At 35.4% G+C, this 27,855-nt stretch overlaps 1 protein-coding gene and 1 long non-coding RNA gene across 7 annotated transcripts in view; one reads left to right on the top strand and one right to left on the bottom strand.

Moving 5' to 3' along the window:
* Positions 1 to 27,855, top strand: part of Wdr17 (WD repeat domain 17) — a 96,042-nt gene that overhangs the window by 17,459 nt on the left and 50,728 nt on the right. For 2 of the 6 annotated variants that reach the window (XM_060381788.1, XM_060381786.1), the window contains exons 2-10: positions 2,222 to 2,332; positions 8,607 to 8,735; positions 11,423 to 11,606; positions 14,602 to 14,836; positions 16,770 to 17,017; positions 19,702 to 19,824; positions 22,501 to 22,682; positions 24,005 to 24,173; positions 25,283 to 25,374. In XM_060381788.1, coding sequence (XP_060237771.1) covers positions 2,267 to 2,332; positions 8,607 to 8,735; positions 11,423 to 11,606; positions 14,602 to 14,836; positions 16,770 to 17,017; positions 19,702 to 19,824; positions 22,501 to 22,682; positions 24,005 to 24,173; positions 25,283 to 25,374 — 1,428 coding nt within the window. In that variant the 5' untranslated portion in view covers positions 2,222 to 2,266. Of the gene's footprint in view, positions 1 to 2,221; positions 2,333 to 8,606; positions 8,736 to 11,422; positions 11,607 to 14,601; positions 14,837 to 16,765; positions 17,018 to 19,701; positions 19,825 to 22,500; positions 22,683 to 24,004; positions 24,174 to 25,282; positions 25,375 to 27,855 lie in introns of all 6 variants that reach the window. The other 4 variants (XM_021656728.2, XM_021656729.2, XM_060381787.1 and 1 more) reach the window with 4 other exon arrangements.
* On the bottom strand, positions 234 to 27,663 carry LOC132653632 (uncharacterized). The gene is made up of 3 exons (XR_009591384.1): positions 27,528 to 27,663; positions 15,575 to 15,673; positions 234 to 638 (listed from the first exon to the last, which is right to left on the bottom strand). It is a non-coding gene; the product is annotated as an uncharacterized LOC132653632 (long non-coding RNA).

The raw sequence follows: 27,855 nt of genomic DNA, 5'->3' as shown, positions 1-27,855 counted from the left end.
AGGGTACCACCACTAGATGGCACATTTCCCAGACACTATGTGTGCCATTAACCTAGCAAACATTTCACATCTTCTATGCATTAAAGAATAAACATGATTTTTTTTTTTTTTGCTTTGGAGAACTCACACTTTATATCTACAAAGTAATCACCATATAGTTCTTAGTGTTAGATATTAATATACATATATGAGGAACATTGACGATATTAGAAAAAAAATTTAATGCTTTGTTAAGCTGGGTCTTGAAAAATGAAACAACCCATTACTCATGGAAAAGGGTAAGAGGAAAATACAACCCACAAAAGAGATTTAGGATAAATATCAATATATATTTAATGGGCTGATTAGTTTTTGTCAACTTGAGACAAGCTGGAATCACCTGGGGAGTAGGAACCTCAATTGAGGAATTGCCTCCATCAGCTTGGCCTGTGGGAATGTCTTTGGAGCATTTTGTTAATTTCTAATAGATGTAGGAGGGCCCATGCTACTGTAGACAGTGCCATCCCTAGACACATGGGCCTGGGTTATAGAAACAAGGTTGCTGTGAAAGCCTGGGAGAGAAGCTAATAAAAGCAGCAATCCTCTGTGGTCTCTCACTGGAGTTCTTGTCTTGACTTTCCTCGATGATTGACTGTAACCTGTAAGCAAAATGAACCTGTTACTTCCACCTTGATGTTGGTCATAGTCATCATCACAGCAACATAAAAGCAAACTAATACATTTGGGATTTGCAACAAAACCAGGGTACCAGTAACTTGCCTATCTCAGTAGTCTATATCTGACATTGTGAGAGGTTTTATTAAGAAGCAATGGCATTCAAATGGTGAAAAGGGCTTTGTAATTGTTTGATAAAACTTATTGAACAAATATAATGGTATATCCATTGTTACATTAATGAAATTTCCAAATGACAGTTTGTTTGTTTTAACCTCTAAACACTTTATAAACTTTGATAATACTAGTCCAAACGAACAGTAACAGGAGAAAAAAAAATGTTGGCAGTAGAAAAGGAAACATCCCTGATAGAGACTGGCTAGGTGTGAGCATGTGGATATTGCAATAACCAGGCAAAAATCTGAAGTTCTAGGTTAGGTGGGGAGTTTAAAATGAAGATGATGATATTTGCATGGCTAGGGTAGGCTCCTTGCATCAGGAGAAGAATTGGATTTAAGCAGCAGGCTCTAGAGTGGGTGGTGCTAGCTAAGATTCAGTACCAGACAAAAGTCATATGGCAGGACTTGTGTCAAAAACTGCAAGACAAAACAGTAAGAGAGAGGAGAATGAGAAGGGTGAGAAAAGGCCTGAGATTCCAACTCTGAAGCCATCAGGAACAAAATTCTCTGTGTGAAGTAAAGAGCCAGGCAGAAGAGCCAAGGTCCAGATTCAGGGACAAGGTCAAACTCTGACAGGAATCAAGCACCTGAGTATTTTTGTAGAAGTAGTGATCTTTGCCCATACATTTGATCTTTAGTCACAAGCATATGTTAACAAAAATATTTCTAAAGAATAAGGGTCACAGTAGGGATGAGACTGTTCTCAACTAGCTAGTAATGCTGTGTGCCTTTCCACAGCAGAACAAAACCTGCCTTTATCCTTCTATGTAAAGAAGGCACTCAGATAGAAACAATAAATACACACACTTTCCATATGTGTTGTAATGTATATAATATTATAATATTATAGCTAGTAATTATTTTTCCAGAAGCAAATGTAACTAAATTATGATTTTGGTGACTCCGTAACTCATTAGCACTATACTAAGTGACACACAACCTTTAAATTTTTGATTCAGCTGCCTATTAGACCACTAACTACAAAATGGTTTTTCTCTCGAGAATTGTGATAGAAACAAACAGAAACACATGGCTGACATATTTTGTTCCCTGGTTGTTGTTTTTCTAAAACAAAACAAAACAAAAAAAAACCTGTTAACTTTTATAAATCAGTTGCTTGTTTCTTAAAAAATAAATCTAAGATGTTTCTAGAATGTGAGATTAAGTGCTAACATTTGATAGTCTTTTCTGAAACTATACAACATAAAATTATTTCAGCTGTCATTTTTACACAGTTTTGTGTTTTCTGACTTAGCTTTCTCTCAACAGCTATATGTAAGTTATTGAAACTTTCAGTGGAAATGTTTGTCTACCATTTGCTTCCTGTACTGAACATGATTTCATCCTGGTGAGGCTTGTTTGGTTGAATCACATTGTTGTTACTTCAGGCGCTGACAATTCTCCAGCTGACTTGATTAAAGCGCAAACAGTCTATGGCTTGGATGACTTGCGTTTCACATTGGTTTGAGCAAGATGATTGGTATGAAGGACTACAAAGAGTAAGATATGCTTATGTTGTAATTATGATTTTCTGTGAGGTTTTTGGTTTTTGGTATTTTTTGGTTTTGTTGTTGTTGTTGTTTTTACTTGCTTTTCTTCTTGTAAAGCTCTGTTCCATTCTGTATATTGTGGACATTTTTGTAATACAGATTTCTAAGGATACAATAGCCTTTTAAAGAGCAGTAAAAATATAATTTACAAAGATAGCTGTGAGTATACATTGCCCGAAGGCTCCCCTCCCATTACAATTTTAGATAATTTTCGTTTGCAGTTCTGAGTGGAACCTGGGGCCTCATGCTAGATGAGTGTTCTACCCTTGATCTGTATACCCAGCCCTCTCGCTCTCTTTACATTTTGCTTTGAAACTGTTACCATATCAACTCGCTCAATTATTTTGAAAAAAAGTATGATTTATCATTGCAATAGTAAAATGAAAAACACTTATTTAAAATATACCATGTCAAAGTGGGTTTAGCTTAGAAAAAAAATTAGTTTTTCTTTTACTTTTTCAATGGAGAATTTATGGATATTTAAAAGAAGACTGGATTTTCTTCTCATGAAGTTGTGAACAAAAGAGCCAGAGTGCCTTTGTGAGGTGTGACCATAGTTCTCTTCATTGCTGTTCAAAAGTACATGCTCCTGAAGACATGTGGTAATAGTTTTCTTATTCTACATTTCTTTCCATCTAATCACACCAGTCACAAATATTTTCTCATTGTTTTACTTCTTTTTAATCACAGTGCTCAGCAATGCATAGCCTGCTGGGACATTTTTTTACAAGATGATTAACATCCCTGGATTCAGTAGCCCTCTGCCTCTGGAGAAAAACACTTACAAATTCTAACGCATTCTTCAGAAAAGATACTGTGATTCAGTAAAGAGCTCTCCATCTTGAAAGCTTGACTTCAATATGGAATAATGCCATAAAAATGATAAGAGATTTTCATCCTATGAGTTCTTAATAGCAAGATTCCAAATTCTACTGTGCAAACACTACACTACAATGCCAGTGCTCATGTTAATGTGTGAGTTTGCATATAGCATAATGTGTGAGTAAGCACAATAACAAATTCATTTTTAATGTTTCAAAAAATATATTCTTCAAAGTGGAATTCACGTGACAACAGTATAATTTAGGGTCAAGAAAGGACTGATTTTAATAAAAACGCTTTTGACTAAAACATATGTTATTTGAAGTTCCTTTGGGGCATCGAATAGAGATTGTAAGGGTTTTAATTCTTTCCATTTTCACTCAGTAATATTACTATGGGGCTTTGTAACTAAACCAGGGCATTAACAGAAGTATTTTAAATCACTAAAATAGTCTATCCCTTAAATTGGACATATCATCTTTGTGAGTGTTGGTTTCTTCTTGCTCAGGCTTTGTTCATTTGTGTACAGACGCAGATGAGGTGAAAACTCACACTGTAAATGCAAAAATCTGGCATATAAGTTTTGGCTTTTATCACTTCTTAACACCAAGTTTTTTTCTAGATTGTGCATATAAGTACACACACATATCCTATATGATCAGCATTTTAAATATTAACAAGAAAAAATTAATTTTTGACTTAAAAATTAGAAACTCAAAATGTCGAATTCAAAAATCGACATCTGTGTTAATTTGATATTTTCAGCAATAAGTTGACACTTGTATTTTACTGTAAGGACTGTTTATGACTTAAATATACAAATATACATATGCAAATTTTACTTTTATAATTTATTTCAGTAGTATTGTAATTCATATAACTTATATTTAAATTTTAACTATGCTTTCGTAATAATCCTAAACATTCAAAAGTAAACATTATTACCTTTAAAATTCCAACATATAAAATATTTGTCTGCTCTTTGGGTTGATGACACCTAAATGAACATCTGTACAAAGTCCCAATTTATTTCTAATATCAGAGATCAGACCTGTACTCTTGCCTGATGCGTCTAAAACAAAAAGGGGGAACTGTAGAGAGCTGCGGAATGCTATGCCTTAAAGATGGAGCTGGTTTCCGCCTTCCACCTTCCCGATGGTGAGTGCTCTCTGTCACAAACAACTCCACATTTGGCTAAGGCCGAGGATCTGGCTTGCTTCCATGTATGTGGACCTATCTGCATTGCCCCCGTGGCACGCCTGGGTTGGCTACCCAGAGGCTATTTAAGCTGTGGGCTGGCTTTCCCCGGGGTCCGAGGATTGTTCAATGTTCCTGAATAAACTGCATTGAAAAAAAAATATATATATTTGTCTTGTTTTCTGTTACATTTCATTCACTGACTATAAATGAGTACATTTTCCATAATCTGTGTGTGTATATGTACATGTTTTGTATATAGGGTTGAGAGCAAACTTAGAACACAGGTTTACCAAACGAAAATAATATCCCTGTTGTCAACCACCGACATTGCCATTTGCACTGCCATTGGCTTTAACACTGCAAACTCCTTTCTCCCCAACCCACTACACGTCTGCGTTATTCAGTGAGCTTTCATGCTTAGTATTTCATCAGTAAAGTGCATATGTTATTTCTAGACCAAAAAGATGGTTTTTCTAAATAACACATGCTTAGAATGCTCATGACACGCTCATCTGGTTCACAAACCGTGTGACATCATGAAGTGAGATTATGAGGATTTGTTCTTTCTATCTGAAAAAAATGCTACTTGTCACAGTTAAAAAGTTTATTCATCTTTATGTATGACTTTTTAAAGTTTATATTTAAAATCATAAAAATAGCTTTTAAAACATCCCTTAAGTCGAATATTTTTAGTCATGGAGAGACTCATGAGTTGTGTAACTATTCAGCTGACAGCAAAAATAATACAGGCTCCTGGAAATTTCATTTTATCTCCTCAGTAACAGATTTACCCTAGTAAAACCTGTATAAATCTTACATATATTTTATGATCCTGTTGAAAAAAATATTCTAGAAGTTCCAAACACTAGAATTTATTTGAATACCCAATATGTGATTTTTTTTTCCAGGAAACAAAGTTTATTACCATAAAATTGGGCATTTAGAAGGAATTTAATAAACTTGTGACTTTCTGATAATTTAATTGTTTAAATTTAACATTGATAGGTATATACATGGTATTTATTAATACATGTAAGTCTGAATGCTGTGAGTTCACAAGCATGATTTCATCTTTAAGGAAAAAGAGATTTCTGTTTGACTGACTGGTCAGGATGTTATATGTGCATTGGTATTGATTTCATTATGGATACATTATTTTGTCCAAAACATTTCATTCAGAATCATGGATTTTTAAGAATAAATGGTATTTTATTTTTATTTTAGCATTAATTTTCATTAGATACATTTTTAAATTCAAGTAGACATTTGAGATAAACTTGAATGCTTGGATGTTAAATTAGTTTCAGTAAGGTTAGGTTCTTAGCAATTACCTGCCTCCTACTTCAAATTTCAAGGTAGAGAGCTGTGCATGTCTTCCAAAAGCAGACTTGATGAACCATTGTATCCCTCCAATGTCAGGGACTGGTTCTAAGCAATAACTGCTGCTTCTGGTCAGAGGGACAGACAGGGAGACAAGGGGCATGCTTCCCCTGCCCCTGTGTGTGGAAGCCCCTGTCTTCCTATCTGCAGTCAGCTGAGGAACAATTAAAGAGTTAATACACTTTCCTTATATACTTCCTATAGTTTTGTTTTTACATTATTTGGAGCTATTCTTTAAAGACTTGAAATTTAAAAGCAATCACATATGCAGAGAAGACTAGAAAGTTTTCTAGTTTTATTCATCCAAGCAATGACATACACTTAAACAATTCTTGAAGCATGTAAGTCTACATCCAAAGCTGATCCTTGGCAGTTAAGAAAACAAGACAGTAAATGAAAACCATAACAACAACAACAACAAAAAATACTGAATAAGAGAGAAATAAATTTCCAGAACTATTATATCATCCAATTCAAAAGTTTTTCGCCAAAAGTCCCAAGTCTTAACAAAAAGGTGGTATAAGCCTGTAATCCCACCTACTTGGGAGGCTAAGAGATCTGGCTTTCATGTTCCAGTTAAAGGCAACTTAGGTGAGAGCTTGTCTAAAAATAAAACATAAATGGAAGAGCTGCGAGTAGATGTAGTGATAAAGTATTTGCCTAATATGCATGAGGCATGAGGTCCTGTGTTTAGTCCCCCAAACTGCAATACACACACACATATATATTTATACATATGTATATATACATATATACTAATCTACTTGACAAGAACTTTATGATAACCATTTTAAAGGTGCCTAAAGAAGTAAGGAAGACACAGAGAAAATCAAGAAAGTCGTGTATAGAGACCATAGAACTATAAGATAATCTGAAAAGGAATGTTAGAACTGAAATGTCCAGTCACTGAATTAAAATTTTATTATAACAATTTAAAAGGTATTTTGACAGACAAGGAAAAATATGCATGCAGATTAGAAGGCAGAGTAATGGAATTTATTGTGTTGGGACAAAAAGGAAAATGTTGAGAGAAGTAAATAAAACTCAAGAGATAGCTTCAGCAGACAAACATGTTCTCACGTAGGAGTTCAAAGAGGAAAGAGAAGAAATGGTATAGGAAGATAATAGCAAGTATAGTTCCCAGTTTTATGAAAGACATTACCATGAACTTTCAAGAATTTCAGCAAAATTTAACTAACCTGAATTCTAGTAGATCCAAATTAAATCAGTATAATCATATTTTTAAGGGCAAAGAGAAGACACAGAATCTTGAAAGCAGAAGAGAGAAGCCTATTTGCACATACTCGCAACTCTCTCTAAGACAACTATCAAGATTCTTATCAGAAGCATTGGAAAGCAGAAGTCAATGAGACAAGAAATTGCTGCAAGAAACACGTTTGTCAACTCAACTTTGCAAATTTGGCTAAACTGTCTTTTAAAAGCGATTCTGCAAACAAATATGAAAGAATCTATTGCTGTCTAACTGTTCTGAAACGTGTTCAAGGAAATTGTCCTAAGAGAAAAGGACACTAAAACATTACCACCACATTATATGATACAGTGATGATCTCAATAAAATAGACACATTGGTAACTAGAAAAGCTAATGTTATAAAAAGTGATTTATATCTATCCAGTCTGTATAAAATATAAGAACATAAAATTTAAACTCCTATTCTACAAGTAGCATTACCACGACTCTGCTAATGACTTAAGAGAGTAAAATGTTCAAAAGAAAGATGAGAAAGAACATTCATATATGTGGAGCTGTGCAACATTTTGTAAAACATATTCCATCTATGCTTGTAAGAAGTAGAGCTACAGGAAGATACTTGTACTTTTGTTGTACGTTACGATTAATATTTACTATTGATATATCTTCTGCTAAAGCTTCTGTTAATCCTAAACAACTGTATACCCAAATCACCACACAGACACTGGGATTTATTTAAGTTAACCTAGAACACAGTGCTGGGCAACGGTTGTTCTATCCTAAACCTCCAAGCCCTCATAGTTTCCTAACATTTAGATTTCCCACATTATACTTGCTTTTTGTGATATATTAGGTCCAGTCCATCTCTCCATGTCGTTCCAAGATCTCTCCTCCAGCTCTTCTCTCCTAGCTCTCATCTGCCCTCCTCTCCTCCTCCTTCCTGCTTCCTGACTCCTCCCTTTCTTCCTGCTTCCTTTCTATTGCTCAACATTGTGGTTAGTTGCTTTATTTTGGCATGTTTACAAGTATGGTTTCTATTGCCTCTTTCTAACGATTGTCAGTGCTGCTATCCCAGGTTGGTTATGTCTTGTATGCTTCAAATGCCCCACCCCCAAGGATAAAGATCAATGTAGAAACAGCAGGCTCAATGAACAAGATCACAATTGTCCCAACATTTGCACATAGTATTTCAAATTTGAATTTGCTACCTTAAATACATTGCCAATACTTGTGGGTATAAATCACAGAAAAATCTGAGTGTTTCTCTTTTTCTGGAAAGCTCTTCCTTCCTGGCCAAAGTGTCAATTTTTTTAGTGGTTCTAAAACCATAGGGATGCATATTCACTTGCCCTCCACTCCCCTTCAGCCTGAAAGACTTTCTGCCTAGGTCCATGACTTAGGCCATTCATTATTTTCTGATTTCTTCCTTTCCTAAGTCAAATTGCTTGCTTTGAAGTTCATTTGCCAGTTTTAGCTATTTTTATCTGAAAATATGAAGTTGAAATTAATGCTACTAGTAATGTATTTTCAATGCATAAAAGGGAAGATAAAATTATGACGTTTGTCAGATGATGAACATGATTGACATTTCTTCACATTTGCTTTTAAGGCGACAATGTCCCAGGTCAGGCAAGTGGGCCTGCTGGCTGCTGGGTGTCAGCCCTGGAACAAAGATGTGTGTGCTGCCAACGGAGACCGGTTTGCATACTGCGCAACTCTGGCCATCTATATCTACCAGGTCCAATAGCACGGATTATTTCAATTTATGATTATACTGCATGCAGTTATTACTTAACTAATGTTTGCATTAACTAATGTGTGAAATTATAATTTACTTGACATTTTTACTTTCCCTTTGAATATTTATATTACCTGCATAAATTATATCCCTAAACTATGACATTATCTTAATTAAGCTTGCATTTTTAAATATTGTGTAAACTGCTTTGAAAATTATGGTATATGAAAAGAAAGTGTTAGCAATTAGTTTTAGGGGCTGAAAAACTGTGTTTGTGGCCAAGAACACTTAGTGTTCTTCCAGAGAACCTGAGTTTGTTTTCCAGAGCCAAAAAGACAGCTAACAATGGGTTGTAATTACAGCTACAGGAGATCTTATGTCCTCTCCTGGCCTCCTTGGCCCTGTATTCATATGCCCACACACAGGCACACAAACATGTACATAAATTTAAAAAATAAATTCTTTCAGAGGCTGTTTATTAAACAGTTCCTGGTACCAGTACACAATGACTATATAGCTAAAGTGAAATAACCCATCACATTCTAGATATACCAATAGATTATTAACATACTTTTCAGTGTTATTAAATGATATTTTTCTACCTGGCATCAGAATTTTATATGTGTTCAATTACAGTAAAGAATACTATATTAGGCTAAGTTATTTAAATAGCAATTTATGATCCCTACCAGTGCAAGAGTACAATCTCATAATACTGTTCTAACAGGAAATGTTAATGTTACCATTCTGTATTGTGCTGGTAAAGTGAGTGAAGATCATTGGTATGTAACACTGAATTTTCATATATCTTTGTATATGCAGATATTTCTGCTAAATATCTCACATATTCAGCATACTTTTTTGCTAGGCACATTGGATACATTCACAATATTTACTACCGATAGTTTACATTGCTAACCAATTTTAAATTTAAAAATTGTATTAACTACACAATATAAACAATTATACAAACAGGACAACTTAAAATTATTATCACTTGCAGTGCTAGCCATATGTAAACACTCATGTTATCAACGTTATCCAGGAAAAGCTATAATAGAATTGAGAAAAAATTACAGAAGGAAAGTCTTAGGAAATAGCTAGGTCATTACTCAAAATTTTATATGCCAAGATATTCCTTGTAGCCTTATTAGTAAAGCAAGAAGGAAGAGATTTTGAAATGCTGAACAGTAACGTAAGGCCTTGTTTTACTGTCCTTTGAATCGTGACACTAGAAATGCAAAAATTAGCAAATGGTGCTAGTCTTCCTTGTAGACTACGGTGAAGGTTAAATGATATGTGTTTAAGTAAAAAGACCAAACTTAACGAAGGTTCAGGACATAGTAATTCTAGTAGTCATTAGTGGAGGCGTTTTAAGTGAAATTTTAAAAGTGGTAAATTCACTTCATCCACTTACAAACATAACAAACCCAACAATAATATATAAAGGATCTACTATACCATTAATAGTTTAAAAGTGAGTGGCTGAACCATTTCGGAGAGAGAGAGAGAGAGAGAGAGAGAGAGAAGGAGAGAGAGGGAGCAGAGAGGAGAAAAGCCAAGATATCTCCTGACTAAAATGATAGGGCCATATCAGAAACAGAAGATGGGGAAGGAAGGCTCCAGGGACTTGCTGAGAGAGACAGAGACACACAGAAAGAGACAGAGATAAGAAAGAGATAGAGGAGACAAGAAAAGAAAGAGAGAGAGGAGATGGGGAAAGAAGAGAGTGGTAATAGGCGCCACAGAATTAGCCATCTGTCCTGAGTTTCTTTGGGATCTGACAGATACATTCAGAGAAAGAGACAGTCATTACCTTGCCCTGTGGAGCCAATGTTGACCCCACCAGGTTCCAGTGTAGTATCTGAATCCAGTGCTCACACAAATGGTCCTGGTGAAACATCACACACATAAACACCCACACACACACACACAAAGCCATGCATCTAGAAGAGGAACAGGTAGGAAGGAGGAGTTGAGTTGATCAGTTGGGAGGAATGTAGGAGGGTCTACTGGAGACAATAACCAGAATGTATTGTATACATACCTGAGACAGTCAAAAATGAATTAAAAAAAAAACTTTCAATGTGTTGGAAAAATGGTTTTGTACATAATTGATAAACAGTTAAATGTTTATAACAGTTTAAATAAACTGATTTAAAAATAAACTTAAAAGCCTATTCATTTTTTTTCTCTGTAAAAAATAAATTGGTTTATTTAACTAATTTTTTATTTAAAATCTGTAAAACTTTTGTTGTGTTGTTTTTTTACTTTTATGAGACAGGGTTTCTTCTGTGGATATCTGGCTGTCCCAGAACTCACTCTGTAGACCAGGCTGGCCTCAAACTCAAAGACTTGCCTGCCTTTGCCTCCCAAGTTCAAAAAGATTTTTATACTTCATAAAATATTTTGATAAAAATATAATAAATAAAATATTCATGTTTAAAACATAAACACTTAATTTGCTACTTTTAACATAAAATCTTTGTTTCCTCAGTTTTTTCTAAAAATGCTTTCTTTCATCTTACTGAATTCAGTTGAATGAAAACCAAGGCATGAATTGAATTCATATTTATTATGCAAACCAGTGTATCTGTGCATAGCTTTCGTTTTATATAATGCGATTACAAATCAAGAACATATTATTTAAAAAGAAAAACTAAACTCTTTGACATGCTTTGTTTTAGTTGGATCACCGTTATAATGAATACAAGCTTCATGCCATCATGTCAGAACATAAAAAAACAATCACAGCAATCTCATGGTGTCCACATAACCCCGACCTGTTTGCAAGCAGCAGTACTGATAACTTAGTGATCATCTGGAATGTCGCAGAGCAGAAAGTCATCGCTAAACTTGACAACATCAAAGGTATATTTATCACCAAAATTTGTTTCATCAAGTAAAATACTTTTATATCAACACTTTGTTTAATTAGCTTAGATTTTTAAAACAATATTTAAAATTTCCACTTGTTACATATGTAAGAAATACATTTCATGCCAGGAAAAGTGCATGGGTACAAAACTGAAACAAAATCTCCCCGAACTCCATAGAAGATGTGATTAACTAAGGATGTAGCCAATTATAAACAATTGAACTAATGTTAAAATTTAATATGAAAATTTACAGAATAAATACATAAACAAAACTAGAAAAATAAAATAAATAATAGGCCTTGCCTGTTCATTAGTGTGTTCTAATTTTTGACACATATGGACACTAGTATGTAGATAATATGCATCTACATGATGTACTCCTGAGCACGTTTTTTGACTTTATGTGTGATTTGGTGGAGATGAAACCTCTTTCAACAAGCAGGTCTCTGGGAACTTTATAACATTGGGTTTTTTTTGTTTGTTTGGTTGGTTGGTTGGTTGTTTTTTCTTTTGGTTTGGTTTTTGGATTTCTCTGTCTAGTCCTGGATGTTCTGGAACTAGCTCTGTAGACCAGCTCAGAGAGATCCACCTGCCTCTGCCTCCAAAGTGCTAAGATTAAAGATGTGATCCACCGCTGTTGTCCACAGTCTTTTCTTTCTTAACTCAACATTGAGAATTCTTTAATTTTACCTATGATCATGATATAATTAAATAATCATTTAATGTTAAACATTATAATTAATTTTATTTTTCAGTACTAATGATAGTTCAATGATTATTTATAGTTGCATAGAGTATTTCTAGATATAATGTCCATATGAAGTTTCTTAAGTAAGGTAAGTAATTTTAAGATAGAAAATGGAGACACAACTATTGTACTATTTAAATTTGTTCAAAGTGTTTTTACTATATTTTAGCATATGCTTGCAATCATGGCAGTTCATAAGCATTTACCCTGTTTTCTGTAGCAATAATACCTTTTTATATTCTGCCATGTATTACACACTTAGTGTGCTGCCCTTTCAATTTAGGCTATTAAAAATGTTTAAAAGATCAGTGAAAGGAATCAACTTTCTTACTCAACTGTGGTTTTAAGGTAATTTCCAAATTAGAGTAATTTGCAACTATAAAAACTGAATTTTATTTCTAAATTTATGTTTTTTTTCTCACTTAGTATAACCAATTATTAGACAATGAGTAAAGCTTGCTCCAAACTCTGAGGAAGATATTTATCAAGCCAGTCATTTAATAACTTCTATTAATAGAGTTGATATGTTTTCTTTGGGCTTTTAGTGTATCACTGAGAAAAAAAATCCACATTACTTCTGTCAGTAAGCATTGTGACATAAAAACAGTGATATGTGGCCTCACTTAGGATTTCTCATGTATCTCCATATACTCTAATGATCTCTGTTAGTCAAAAGTCCTACAAGTATTATTTACATTAGTTGACGTACATATACCCAATACTTTACACTTTGTAGATAATCTTCTTTAACACAAACAACTCTCTGTGAAATTAATTTTATATTGTATGATAAAGAAATTATAGATGTGTGATTTGTTTCCTTAAAGTCACAGCACAGAATCTGTACTAGCCTATGTTTAAAATTTAAAATAACCTTTTAGGCTGGGCATCCTGGTGTGCACCTTTAATCCCAGCACTTGGGGGGCAGGGAAAGTGAGATCCCTGTGGGTTTGAGGACAGCCTGGTCTACATAGTGAGTTAAGGACAGCCAAAGCTACATAGTGAGACCCTGTCTCAAAAAAAAAAAAAAAAAGGAAAAACAAATAATAATAATAATAATAATAAAAACCCTCTAGCTAGTCAGTGGTGTGGATCATGTATTTTTGAGCCCAGCTTGGGGCAGAGTGAGTTCCAGGACAGCCAGGCCTGCACAGATAAACTGTGCCTCAGAAAGGAGTGAGACTTAAGTTTAACAGTCATAGTTTCCTGTGTCCCTGCATGTACAATTTGAAAGGGCTTTTCACTGACATTCATAGAAAAATTAAATGCTTGTGGTAATAGTCTGGGTAAATTTTATTTTATTTTTGGTTTGAAATTTTTCAAAGGCTTATTGCTAGCTCCTCTGGGCTATTTACAAATATTTTTCTAATTTGAAAATTGAAGCTTTAATGCTATTTTTATAATTTTTTAAAATACTGTTATTTTTAGAGTCAATATTAATTCCTGAGGTACCTTACACTTCATTTCTTTGGAAAGTGAGCTTAAGCAAAGGAAAAATTGCTATTCAGCAATTTTTTTCATCTTTCACGCATAGTATTGGACTTGTGTGTTTTTCATTTCAATTTTCTTTTCTACCTAGTTAAACTAATCTGTGTAGTGGAAAATGAGTATTAGATATGCCCAGTTATTAAATGTTAAAGTTGTCGCCAGCTCTACAGAATAACATATTGAATAATCCCACATATCTCAAATATCAAAAATACTGGATTAAATGAGTTGGTGTTCTCTACATATTTCTTAAGATTATCTAATAAGTACAATTCCCGAGTAAGAAGATGATTGTTTTTAAAATAATGAAAAAATTCTTGTATTTCAATATTTTTTGTTTTGTTTTTTCCTATTATTATTATCTTATTTTTATTATTTACAATTTATTTATTTGTATCCCAGTTGTGGCCCCCTTCTCCATCTCTTCCTGTTCCTACCCTCCCTCTCTCTTCCTCCCCTATCCATCTCCCCTGGTCCACTGATAAGGGAAGTCCTCCTCCCCTACTGTCTGACCCTAACCTACCAGGTCCCATCAGGACTTTTCTGGATCCTCTTCCTCTGTCCTCTGTGGGCTGGCTAGGTCACCCCACCAGGGAGAAGTGATCAAGTAGTGGACAACCAAGTTCTCCCCTTGCTAGGGAACCCATATGGAGACTGGTATTTCAGTTTTCATAAATGTTCAGTGTAAACAACAGTTTACACAAATCTTACATCTCTCTGTTGTGTGTTGTTTGTGTGTGCTCTTTTCCAGGGGCACCTGCCTGTCTTGGCTGGTGCTGGAACACAAATGATGCTGTGGCATTTGTTTCTCAGAAAGGCCCACTGCTCATTTGGACCATCTCTGGACCAGATAGTGGAGTATCTGTACACAAAGACGCTCATAGTTTTGTGTCTGATATATGTATATTTCGATGGCACACCCAAAAGAAGGGAAAAGTTGTATTTGGTCATACTGATGGAAGTATATCAATTTTTCAGCCCGGTAGGTATTTAATTATCACAATCCTGTCTATTTTTTCTCAGCAAATATTCTTTCTTATTCATATGCACATAGTAGTCTGAAAATTATCAAGTCAAAAAGAAGACATTGGCTCTCAGTTTGACTCACAATGTGAGAGGTTCAGTCTGATAAATTATCCTGATTGCTTTGAACATGTGTGAGCATATTATACCTTAGACAAAACATATGACAGGAACTCCCTTCAAGGGCATGTTCTTAGTGACCTAAACTTTCCAGTACATCCTGCTTTTTAAAAATGTTTCTTTTATTTTTGAGATTATAATGTAATTACATAATTTCCCCTTCCCTTTCCTTCCTGCAAATCCTCCCATGCAAGATTCTTTCTCTACTTCAAATCCATGGACTCTTTTTTCATTAATTGTTATGAGAATGTATGTATATGTATAGATAATGTATATTCCCAGATACGACCTACTCAGCTGTTTAATGTTACTCATATGTATGCCCTCAGAACTGCCCATTTGGCACTGGTTAGCCAGAACATGATTTTCAAAGGCTCCGTTACTCTCTCCTCCCTTTCCCATCTGTACTACAGGCTGTAGAACAAACCTATATATGAGCCCTTGGGGAACTCTCCAAACTCCAAATTAGAGCAGTGCTTAAAGTGCAATTTCACAAAATTTTAGAACAAGCACAATAGTGAAAGTCTTACCCAGATTGTGCTGAGTCTGAATGTTCGTTTACTTATAGGCATGTTACTCACCTTCACGTCATCTGTGCAGCACTTCCTGTGAATCAGCTCCAACCAATTATTCGTCATTGTTTGGATTGTTCACATCAGCTCTTTATATCTGCACAATTACTAAAAAATAAAAACAAGAGTTTTTGTTTTCTTTTGTTTTTCAGTCTGGGAGGTGTAATGGTATAATGGTAAATCGTCCACAAGATGATTTGTGATTCGATAAAGATACCACAATATCTTTATCACAGGTGTCACCCCTCACAGAGAAAGGGACAGTAAATCTTTCCTCATTACTTAACTGGACATACTGGGCCTGTTATGAACTATTGCTCTGGTTGATATTCATTTCAAAATTTAGGCAATAATAAAACATAACTTGAAAATTAAAAGCTAACTAAAAGCTAACTAAATTGCTCTCCTCTCATAAATGAGTACCGTGCACCTTGGAAAACGTAATTGACATTTTCAGCCACCTGGACTCTGTTAGTATGTAACTACTGAGTGGCTAGATGGGTAGATTCAGGTGCTCTTTCAAGAGTGAGATATTTTTAAAAAGTAACTTATGTTCAATTTTTTTCTGATACTACCATAAAAAATTGAATGGGGAACATTTTTTTCTTTTTTTGTGTGTGAGCATATGTCTTGTTTGTGGTTTTTCATATCCTCCCCATATGTGAGTAGTGAATTGTATAAAATTACAAGATTTCTTTACTCTTTTCTTTAGCTATCTTTTCTCAAAATCAAAATTCTAACAGTTGTATAATACAACACCTTCACATTTTCAACTCCAACTTTCGCTGACTACTGACAAGCTTAGAAACCAACAATTTTGTTTTGTCCAGGGGAGCAAAGTTAGTCAGTGTTAAAACTTGAGTGTAGACCTACGCAATCAACTCCACAGTTAATGTTTGTACTTATGCCTGATATTCCACAACTACTGTCCTGTCCCTGTTCCGTCACGAGAAAGTGAAATGTCTTTATGATGAGATAAGAAACATGAGGAATGCTGAAAGCACTAGAGAGTGTAAGGGAAGAACAGTTTACCCTGGACCATCATCAGGACAAAGTAATTTCCCCATTCATATGTGAGCCTGGCTGTCCATATGAGAAAGCCAGATCATACTTCCAGGAGTCTCAGACATAAATTAGAAAACATTAGGGGAACACTACTCTTATGATGTTCTTTGAAAATATTTTCCTTGTATGTAATAGGTAGTAAAAATCAAAAACACATCCTGAAACCTGAACCTCTTGAAGGAACAGATGAGGAGGATCCAGTTACAGCCCTGGAGTGGGACCCACTATCCACTGATTATCTTCTGGTGGCTAATTTGCACCATGCGATTCGTCTCCTGGATTCTGAGTCACTTTATTGCATCACAACATTTAATTTTCCCAGTGCAGCAGTGTCTGTGCAGTGCCTAGCTTGGGTTCCGAGTGCTCCAGGCATGTTTATAACTGGAGGTAAATGTATCCATATTCCTGAATGTTTCAAATACGTGAATACTCAGTAACTGAACTAGATAAATTGTGTTTTATTAGCAGATTTTCATCAAACTTGTTAGTTAGCATCACAAATATTATTTAATGCAGTAAATGTCTAATTATAAAGTTTGTCATTGGCATGATCAAAATGCAGTTAAACTAATGTATTCCTGTGTTTGGAAATACATTGTAATATATTATTTATATGCACACGTACCTGTGTTTATATGTACACAAACAACAAGTAGTTGGATTCCAGGTGTGGAAAAGAGATAGCAAAGGTATTAATTGGAAAATAATCAATTTTCCTGATAGGAGCTCTTTTAGCCTCACTGGTCATCACCAGATATGCTATAGTAGTTGCATAATTTCAATCAAATTTAAAATGGAAGTAGTATATAAATCCATGGTTGAAAGGATGCTTGATCCTGCCTGAGAGGAGTTGTCAAGGTAGGTGATGAAATCTGAGAAGGAAGAATTTAGAATAACAATGAGGAATTAAGTGACACACAACTTTTACCATTTACTAAGTTTCAGAGAGAGAGAAAGAGAAAAATCAATCTTTGGATCAACAAGACAGTCAGATATTCCATGAGAGTTATGTTTACTTAGCACAAAATAACATTACTTTTCATCTCAATGGTTAGTGAGATTCTATACTTATTTTTTTGTTTTTGTTTTTGTTTTTTTTTTACTTTTACAATTTTAATTAAAATAAAGAAATTATGGATTCCTAATTTATATATTTTGTAATATAAATTAAGTTTATGGGACTTTATAAGTGATAGAAAAAATGTAAATGCTTTTATTGCTAGTAAGGTAAACTATAAAATTCACTTCTCTCAAACCACAACTCACCTGTTTCAAATAATATTTCCTTGGTTTCTAGTCTATTCTCAAGGTTATATAGCTATTATCTCAATCCAGCATATTTCATTTTCCTCCGAGAAAACCTGTACCCACTAACAACCGAGGGACACTGTTCCTTTCCATAACCTGAAAAGCATGTGTGCATATAAACCAATAATCTACTTTCTGTCTCTGAGCTTGTCTCTTTGCGACATTTCAGGCAATCATTCCAAATGTGGGGTTTTGTGTTTGCTCCTTTCACTTAACATAGTATTTTCAAGATTTATCTGTGCTATGGCATAGATCAGTTTCGTCACTCCTTTCTGTTGTAAATTCCCATTATGGGATCTGATAGATGATGTTTTTGGTAGCAATTTATACTATTCACACTTTAGGCAATTATGAATATTACAGGCATCAATGTAGAGCTGCTATGTGGACTTATAATTCTGTTAACTCATAAACACTGGCAACATTACTGGATACTAAAGTGATATTATGTGTGATAGTTTGAGGCACAGACAGACTGTTCTCCAAGGCAGTTATTGAAGAGGGATTTGAAGGAGAGAGGAATTTTCTAATTGGTTTTTAAGCATGTTTTATTTATTTGGCTAACAGCAGATAATGGGCAGTCAGTGGGTGTTTCGGTATAGAAGGATTTCTTTTTGTTTTGTTTTTTGTTTTATTTATGTGTTTATTTATTTTATTTATTTTTTATTATTAGTTACATTTTATCAACTCTGTATCCCACCTGTATCCCGCTCCCTTATTCCCTCCCAATCCCACCTTCCCTCGCTCATCTCCTCCCTGCCCCTTTCCAAATCCACTGATTGGGGAGGACCTCCTCCCCTTTCATCTGACCCTGTTTTATCAGGTATCTTCAGGACTGGCTGCAAAGTCCTCCTCTGTGGCCTAGCAGGACCTCTCCTCCCCTGGGGGGGTGGGGATATCAAAGAGCCTACCATTGAGTTCCTGTCAGAATTAGTCCTTGTTCCACTTACTATGGGAAAACAATTGGTTACTGAGCTACCACGGGCTACATCTGAGCAGAGGTTCTAGGTTATATCCATGCATGGTCCTTGGTAGAGTGTCAGTCTCAGAAAAGACCCCTGTGCCCAGAATATTTGGTCCTTGTAGAGCTCCTATCCTCTCCATGTCATACTAACTCCCCTTCTTTCATACGATTCCCTGAACTCTGCCGAAGTTTCGGTTATGAGTCTTAGTATCTGCTTTGAAACACTGCTAGGTAGAGTCTTTCAGAAGCCTTCTGCGGTAGACTCCTGTCATATGTCCAATGCACATCCCATTTGTCTTTCTAAGTAAGGATTGATCTTCTTACCCCGTGTCTGCTTTCTTGTTTATATTCTTTAGGTGTATAGATTTCATTATGCTTATCATATCTTGTAGGTCTATATAAGCAAGTATATACTGTTTGTCTTTCTCCTTCTGGGATACTTCACTCAGAATGATCTTTTCTAGATCCCACCATTTAGAAGTGGGACAACTTCTTTATGTGACCACTTTCTAGAATGAGTGTTGCCAATGGAAGTTGTTTGAGATCATCTTGTAATAATGACATTCACAGTGGACAGTTCCTAGGGAAGGCAGATTCTAACCCCATGGCAGAGCATAATGGAATAAAAAATAAACAGGCAGGGAATTTAAAACTGGAGCAAGACATCAGCCATTTCTTTGAATGCATCATTAATGGTATTGGTGATTGCCTCTGGAAGTCTTTGTTATTACTTCTATGACTGTGTCTTTTAGTATCAAACAAAATGTGGTGACATTTGCATTTCTGATGATCTGACTAGATTCTCAAGTGGGTGTTTTACGTATTTGGAATGTTTCAAGAACAACACCTATCGATAATTTTAAAATAAAGAAAACTGGATTTCACTGCTTACATGTAGTTAATTCTCCTCCAAAGAAAAAATGTAAGTAAAATTATGAAAGTTTTAATACTTCACAGTATCATGTTTTCTGCAAATAAACTGATAACACTATAAACACATCAAAGTTTATACTGCTGAAAAACATATTAAAGAAATAGTCTTGATTATATACATACTAAATGAGCCATCAAGGCCACAGAATAACTAGTATTCCTAATATAAAACTATTTCGAGCCAAACTACATTTGGAACATTCAATTGAATGATAATCTTCAGATACATTATTGCTGAGAAGAAAATGAAATAACAATATTAGTGAGAATCATCAAGAGTTATGAGATTAAATAAAATGGGCCTGACAGGTATAATTTATGTCTTAAGCATGCCTCATTTACCAGCTAAGAAAATTAAAATAACTAAGTGTCCAAATAAGAGGACTTTGAAATTTGAGGTTCATATTTGGCTATCAGTTGTAAATTAATTTATAGAATGTTGAGTCATCTCTACCCTTCATTTGCTTTTTCACATTGTTTTCTGATTAGTCACTGGTTTTCTAATGTAAGATATATAGTAAAACACATGTTTAAAATAAATAATCTGGAACTTTGGAAGAAGTTTTTAATTAGATTCTTTATTAAAGATAAACAAGAACAGATTGACTTTCCATTAGGACTGTCATAATTATTCACATAGCTCACCACACTGTGTCCATATTGTGACTGCAAGAACTGTGGACTGAGGAACTTTTTCTCCAGTTAAAATGTATTTAATTTCTTCTGCTCCGCTGGTGTTGGACCTCTCCAAATTAATAGACTCCTCTTTAATTGTCATTGTTATAGATATACATAAAAGAGCCAACATGAATACAATCTCCTAGGTTCACTCAGTGTTTCTAGAGATGCATACATTTCTAGGGATCTCCACTGAGTATTGTGTAGCCACTCATGAGACTTTTAATAAAGAAGTAAATTATCTAGGGTTGGAGCTGATGGCCAAGAGAGAGCTTGCTGGTCTTCCAGAGGACTTGAGTTCAGTTCCTAGCACCCACATCAGGCAGCTCACTCCAGCTATATAGCATCTGATACCTTCTTTCCTCCACAGACACCTGCACTAGTTTAAGTTCAGACACATACAGACCAGACAGACACTCACATATTTTCTCCTCACTCAAGCCTATTTTCCTCATATAAATATAATTAACAGTGGCTCTTCAAATTAATCTTTTTTCTAATTTAGATGGCTCTGATAAATAATTAGAAGGGACTATATTTGAACCCCAAATATTTTTATAAATTTAAGCCTTTCTGTAGCATCTTAACACCTCAGGGATTTGAAACTGGGTTTAGAAGAACCAGGATTCGTAGATGATGTTTGAGAGGCCAGCATACTGCGCATTGCTTCTATGTGACCCTTCTTTCTGCATTGTTCTCTTTATTTTGTCAGCATGGATTTTTATACCTTGGGAATATTTAGCCTTCATAATCCTTTTTTTTCATATTTTTCTAGAAGTGTCCATGTCTATTAGTAAAAAAAAAAAAAAAAAAAAAAAACAGAAAATAAAATGTAAAGAAGTATATACTAATACTGTCATTTTTTGAGGAGTAACTTTCAGACACTCTGTTGTTAGACTTCCAGGCTTATTTTCCTACTTATCATTAAATACAATACCATGAACTAAGAATCATTATGAACTGAAATTTAAAAAATAGAAACATTTAATTCTTAACAACAAGAATTTCAAGCAGGTTGATACATAAGGTTTGTAAAGACTACTCATGATGCCAAGTAATTAAAATATCTGCGAAACCTTATGGATCGTACTAACTTTTACCCAGAATACATGTCATTGAACTACACTGATCACTATCAAATGCCTATTTTATTATTATCTATTTTGGTTTGGGCTTCCTATCACTGTAAGATTCAAAGAAATGAGCAACATCTACAATGAATGCAACAAGGAGTTTCTTATATTTTAAACAGAAAATAAAACACTCAGAGGCATTTATGCATGTATCAATATGTAATAATAGATTATACTAATAATCTACAGTGGCATCAAGTAATGGAAGCAATTGTTCTCACTGAAAATTAATTCATAAAGTAATTTGCATTGACAGAAAAAACATCACAAATGTGTGTGGGTATGGGGCTTTTGTACTGCTTCTTTTATCGTGTGCCTGTGTGTCTCTCCGTGTGTTTGTGGAGTGCATGTTCGAACATGTTTGCACACACAAGCCTTTGTGTGTGGAGGCAGAAGAGGATATTGGATTCATTGGGGAGGGAGCTCAGTTACTTGTGGGAGACCAGATTGTTGCACAGGTGCTCACGTTCTGACTGGAGTTCTCACGATTGCACAGCAAGCTCTCTTAGCTGCAGAGCCAGGTCCTCAGGCCCTCTATGGCAGTGTTTCGAAAGGAAGTTGTTTTTAAAAACAAATAATGCCATATTTTAACTTAGGATGTGATAACAAACTTCACATTCTTTAAAGGTTATACTCCTGACTAATTTTCAGCCACATGGCTTTACACTAGTATATACTTCTTTAACGTAATTAAGTTTTATGCTCATATTTTCACGTTTGTTGAGATTCTGAGTAGAAATTGTGCCCATTGACACAGATTATGAGTTTAGAACAAACATAAAGCTGAAGTATAAATTACATCCTGTGATTTTATTCTGAAGAAAAGTGATTGTTACTCTTCCCTCATATTTTAGTTTCAGTCCAGTCTTCAGACAAAAATCACTATACATCTTCCACAAGTGAAGCAGTTCCACCGAATATGACACAGAATCAAGCATTTTCTCTTCCTCCTGGTCATGTGGTATGCTGTTTCCTGGATGGTGGAGTTGGGCTTTATGACATGGGAGCCAAGAAGTGGGATTTTCTTAGAGAACTGGTAGGTCGCCTGATTCCTTCTGTTATGCACAATGCTTATTTTGTGTAAACTTGTGATATACTTAACACCCATCTACTAACATAGATTTCTAAACAGCATTTTTTAGGTAATAGTATACTGGCTTTTTGTTGTTGAGACAATTTAGAAAATAACATAGAGTAACAACAAGCTGGAATGTGGCTCGTTGGCACAGGGTTTGTCTTACATTTGAGACCCTTAGTTTAATCCCTAGTACCACAGAAGAAAAGAAGGGAAAAAATGGGCAGCAACATATGATTCGAAGAAAAATTACTGGAGTGTTTTTACATACAGCAAACAAAACCAAGCAACAGCAGAGTGCTGGGAGATGGCTTAGCAGCTAAGAGTGTAAATTGAGTTTGGGTCTCAGCACCTATATCAGCCTACTCCCAACCACCTACAACTATAGCTCCAGGAGGAAGCTAGCACTAGCGGCCTCTGCAAGTGGCTGCATTCATGTGCACACACTAACAGGCACACGTGGAAATAATTTTAAAATGGTAAAAGTTAAATCTCTAAAATAAAAAAAAAATGCTTTGCATTGATTTGAAATGAAAAACAAAACGTTTTGAGATCTTGCAGTTTAGTTGCTACATGAAAATTGGGTAGAAGAAAATCTACATCTGTGCCAAATACAGGTTAAATATCTTTTATTCTAAAATTTTAAAATCTGAATTTTAAAAACCCTGTAACATTTTAAATACTAGTGGATCACGAGTAGAAAATACCACAGTTTAAATCATGTCAGTGGTTACTGTCCAAAATTGGACAAACTAGAATGTTGCAAAAAAATTATTTTCAGGATGTATACATACACATATACATATATGGGGTAGAAGAAATGTTAACAGGCCAGGTGGTGGTGGCTCACACCTTTAATCACAGCACTTGACATGCCAAGGTAGGCAGATCTTTGTGAGTCCAAGGACAGCCTGGTCTACAAAGCAAGTCCAGGACAGCCAAGGCTATCCAGAGAAACCCTGTCTCAAAAAACAAACATTCAAAAAAGTAAACAGACTTCGGATTTGGACTTGGGTTGTATCATCCCCCTGTCTCTGATTATTCATATAGAAACATTTTACAGCCTAAAAGGAATCTGAAACTCACAACACTGGTCTTAAGCATTTTAAATATAGAATACACAACCTGTGATTCATTAGCAGACCAGAGCAATGAGCACAATTTGTGTATTTTTTGTACTAAGAGTTGGAAAACTAGTATATATATATAAATTTCTTTGTGTATTATACTTTATTAATAAAGGTTTCCTTCATATGTTATTTGTTTTTAATACCGAACCCTAGGGACATGTGGAAACTATATTTGACTGCAAATTCAAACCCAATGATCCAAATCTTTTAGCAACAGCTTCATTTGACGGCACTATAAAAGTTTGGGATATAAACACGTTGACAGCAGTGTATACTTCTCCTGGTAATGAAGGGGTCATTTTTGCTCTTTCATGGGCTCCAGGTAAGACTTTCTTTTATTAAAATCCAGGATGAAATCAAATGACTTTCCTAAATGTTATTCAAATTTATATTCTTCCCCCAGGTTTAATCTTGTTCCAAATGATTGTAGAAGCAAATTATTGGCAACATTTGGTCAGCTCAGCTTCTCTGATGTGTGAGGTTTTATTAGCCCATCTTCAGAAGAACTCTGGTCCTTGAGCAATTAAGATGACAGCCACATAGAAAACCTACACTAAATCTAGATGATATGAATAGTACTTAATTTTGGCTGTATTTGTATATATCCTTTAATGATTAATGGATTTTGCATGATAAAGTCTTCCTGAAATTTTTCATGTGATTTGGATTTGTGAAAATAAAAACTACCCAGCAGTAGTTTCATTTTTGTATGTTTGTGTTTACAACTAAATTTTTTATAATATCAGCTTACAAAAAATTATTACCTAACCTTTAAAATATTACAAGATAGTAAGGAAATATAAATAGTAACACATTACATATTCATCACAGATACATTACATATGCTTAGGAGCTAGTAATAATTTGTGGGATTATGACTATAGCATTTGGTTTGAAAATAGAGCCATCTCTGTCTTTTTAAATCCTATACTGAATTATTTATTGATCTCAAAATGTTATCCTAGTTTTGTTCCAAAACAATCAGTAGGGGCTTTAGACTGAATAAATTGTCCATATAACTATGGAAGTTTATACTATAAATACATTCATTACATTGTTCTGTCTTCTATTGGTGCCCTGGTACAGTTATGTAATTATACTTTTGAAATTTTCCATCATAAATGTTATCAATTATGGAGTGATAATGGAGGTAAAAGTCTCAGTGGGTAACGAAGCTTATTGCCAAGCCCAGGGACCTGAGTTTAATCCCCTGGTACCTGTATGGTAGACTGGAGAACCAATTCCTGCAAATCTTCCTCTAAGCTCCAAGGGCAGACACATGCCCCTCCCCACACAAACAAAAATATTACAGTATCAACTATTACTAATAAATAAGTTTGAAGTCTTACCTTTTCAAAATTTACATCTTAAAAGAGAATCACATTTATAAAAAATATTAAATGTATAATATCCAACAAATTGTGTTTTAAGGTGATTTAAATTGCATTGCTGGGGCAACTTCCCGAAATGGTGCTTTTATTTGGGATATTCAAAAAGGCAAGATTATACAGCGATTTAATGAGGTAAGAGTAATTTACTTCAGTTGAGTAGCATTGTGTCTTACTGTGATCATGTAAATATTTCAGCTCAGCATGTAATAATACAATCGCATGTATGTTTTCTCAGTTAGAAGGAACTGCAAGGAACTATTGGTAGTCTAAAATGAATCTGACAATTACAACTGAATTTAGAAAAAAACATCTGAAATTGCATTATAGATTCAAAAGAATTTCAAGTTATATTTTTCACAAAATCTAAGCAAATATTAAATAATGAATAAAAGGCTAAACTCAGAAATACCAAAATATTACCTAATGGTGTGACTTTTTCTATGGAGTCACAAAGAAGCTTCTTCTCACACATCAAAACAGAATGCCAAGCCCTACAACTGTCCTCTTAGTAGGATTGTGAAACAAAGCTCCATGTTGAGGTGCCTCTTCACAGACACTCTAGTGCCAGTGTAATCCTTTCCACTGCGCTCAGGAAACATTCTCTGATTTCATTTTTAAAAAATATAGTGGGAACTTCTATAAACAATGTCACCCAGGGTAAGATAATCAATCCTAATTCAGAAAGGCAAACAGGATGAACATCGGAAGAAGGAGAAAACAGGACAGGAAAGGAGCCCACCACAGAGGGCCTCTAAAAGACTCTACCCAGCAGTGTATCAAAGCAGAAGCAGATGCTGAGACTCATAGCCAAACTTTGGGCAGAGTGCAGGAAATATTATGAAAGAAGGGATACATAGTAAGACCTGGAGGGGACAGGAGTTCTACAAGGAGGGCAACAAAACCAAAAAATCTGGGCACAGGGGTCTTTTCCGAGACTTGATACACCAACCAAAGACTATGCATGGAAATAACCTAGAACCCCTGAATAGATGTAGCCCATGGCAGCTCAGTGTCCAAGTGGGTACCCTAGTAAGGGGAACAGGGACTGTCTCTGACATAAACTCAGTGGCTGGCTGTTTGATCATCTCCCCCGGAATGGGGAGCAGCCTTACCAGGCCACAGAGGAAAACAGTCTTGAAGAGACCTGATAGGTTAGGGCCAGAGGGAAAAGGAGGAGGACCTCCCTTACCAGTGGACTTGTAGAGGGGCATGGGAGATGAGGGAGGGTGGGATTGGGAGGGAATGAAGGAGGGGGCTACAGCTGGGATACAAAGTGAATAAACTGTAATTAATATAAAAAATTAAAATTTAAATTAAAAATAGGCTTTATTTCATATATATATATACATTTTTTATTTATTCCAATTTATTCACTTTGTACCCCAGCTGTAGCCCCATCCTTGTTCCCTCCCAATCCCACCCTTCCTCCCTCATCTCCTCCCATACCCCTTCCCCAGTCCACTGTGGAGGATTTCCTCCCCTTCTATCTGACCTTAGCTTATCAGTTCTAATCAGGACTGTCTTTCATAGTCTTCCTCTGTGGCCTGGTCAGGCTGCTCCCCCTCAGGGGGAGGTGAACAAAGAACCAGCCACTCAGTTCATGTCAGAGACAGCCCCTGCTCCCCTTATTAGGGAGCCCATTTGGAAACTGAGCTGCCATGGGCTACATCTGTGCAAGAGTTCCAAGTTATCTCTATGAATGGTCCTCAGTTAGAGTATAAGTCTAAGACCCCTAGGCCCAGATTTTTTTTGTTGTTCTATTGTTCTCCTTGTGGAGCACCAGACCCTTCCAGTCACAAGGACAGATAGCTTTCCTAAAGAATGTTTTCCTGTACAGATAATCAGAAGGTTCGCTTAGATTGCCTCTTATGAAGGGGGCAATGGTTTATCCTTGTTCTTTCCCAGAATGTCTCTGCTTGGATAGTAATCTTAGGATTTTTTTTGAGCAATTTAGATAGAATGTCATGTATCTACACAGGGCCAGAGATATTCAGATCCCATTATTTCAACCCGAAATCAAAGCGTACTGTCTAAGATCTTGATTTTAGAAGTTCCTGGATATGAAAGAGGTATCTATCCTTAATGCTATTAGAGCTTTCTAAAATCTGACAAGTTAACCGAATTATAGGGTCAAAAGGATCCCCTCAAGGGAGGTCACAGGGTTAAGACACATGCGTTGGGTATAAACAAAATTCATAATCTTACAACAGTCTCAAAAAGTGCCTATGAGCTTCACACATATAGGGAGAACTAGTCCCACTTTTAATTCACTTGTATAAATTTACCTTCTGTGTTGGAGAGCCCTGCTGCTGAAGGTTGCTGCCTCCATGACTTTGTAGCTCTCTGAGCTGGGAACAAGATGAAGAACTCCCTTTCATAAGCAGAGCTTTCCATTCCCTGCCTGTCCTTATTTAGAGGATGTCCCTGAGTGAGAAGCCTAGCTTACTGGAGAAGTAGCCTCTGACACAGTTTTCTGCAGGATGTCCCACCCCTTCCTGCTGCCCATATGGGAGTGTGCCTCTCAATGCAAATAAAGTACTTTGTGAGTAGCTGTCAGGCTACCTCCTGGTTGCTTCCATTTTCCTATATATTCCCCTCATCCCTGGAATAAAG

This window comes from Meriones unguiculatus, chromosome 4, assembly GCF_030254825.1.
Source record: "Meriones unguiculatus strain TT.TT164.6M chromosome 4, Bangor_MerUng_6.1, whole genome shotgun sequence".
In the NCBI taxonomy this organism is placed as follows: Eukaryota; Metazoa; Chordata; class Mammalia; order Rodentia; family Muridae; genus Meriones; species Meriones unguiculatus.
The sequence above is the reverse complement of the archived record's forward strand: the minus strand, read 5'-3'. Positions and strand labels throughout refer to the sequence as shown.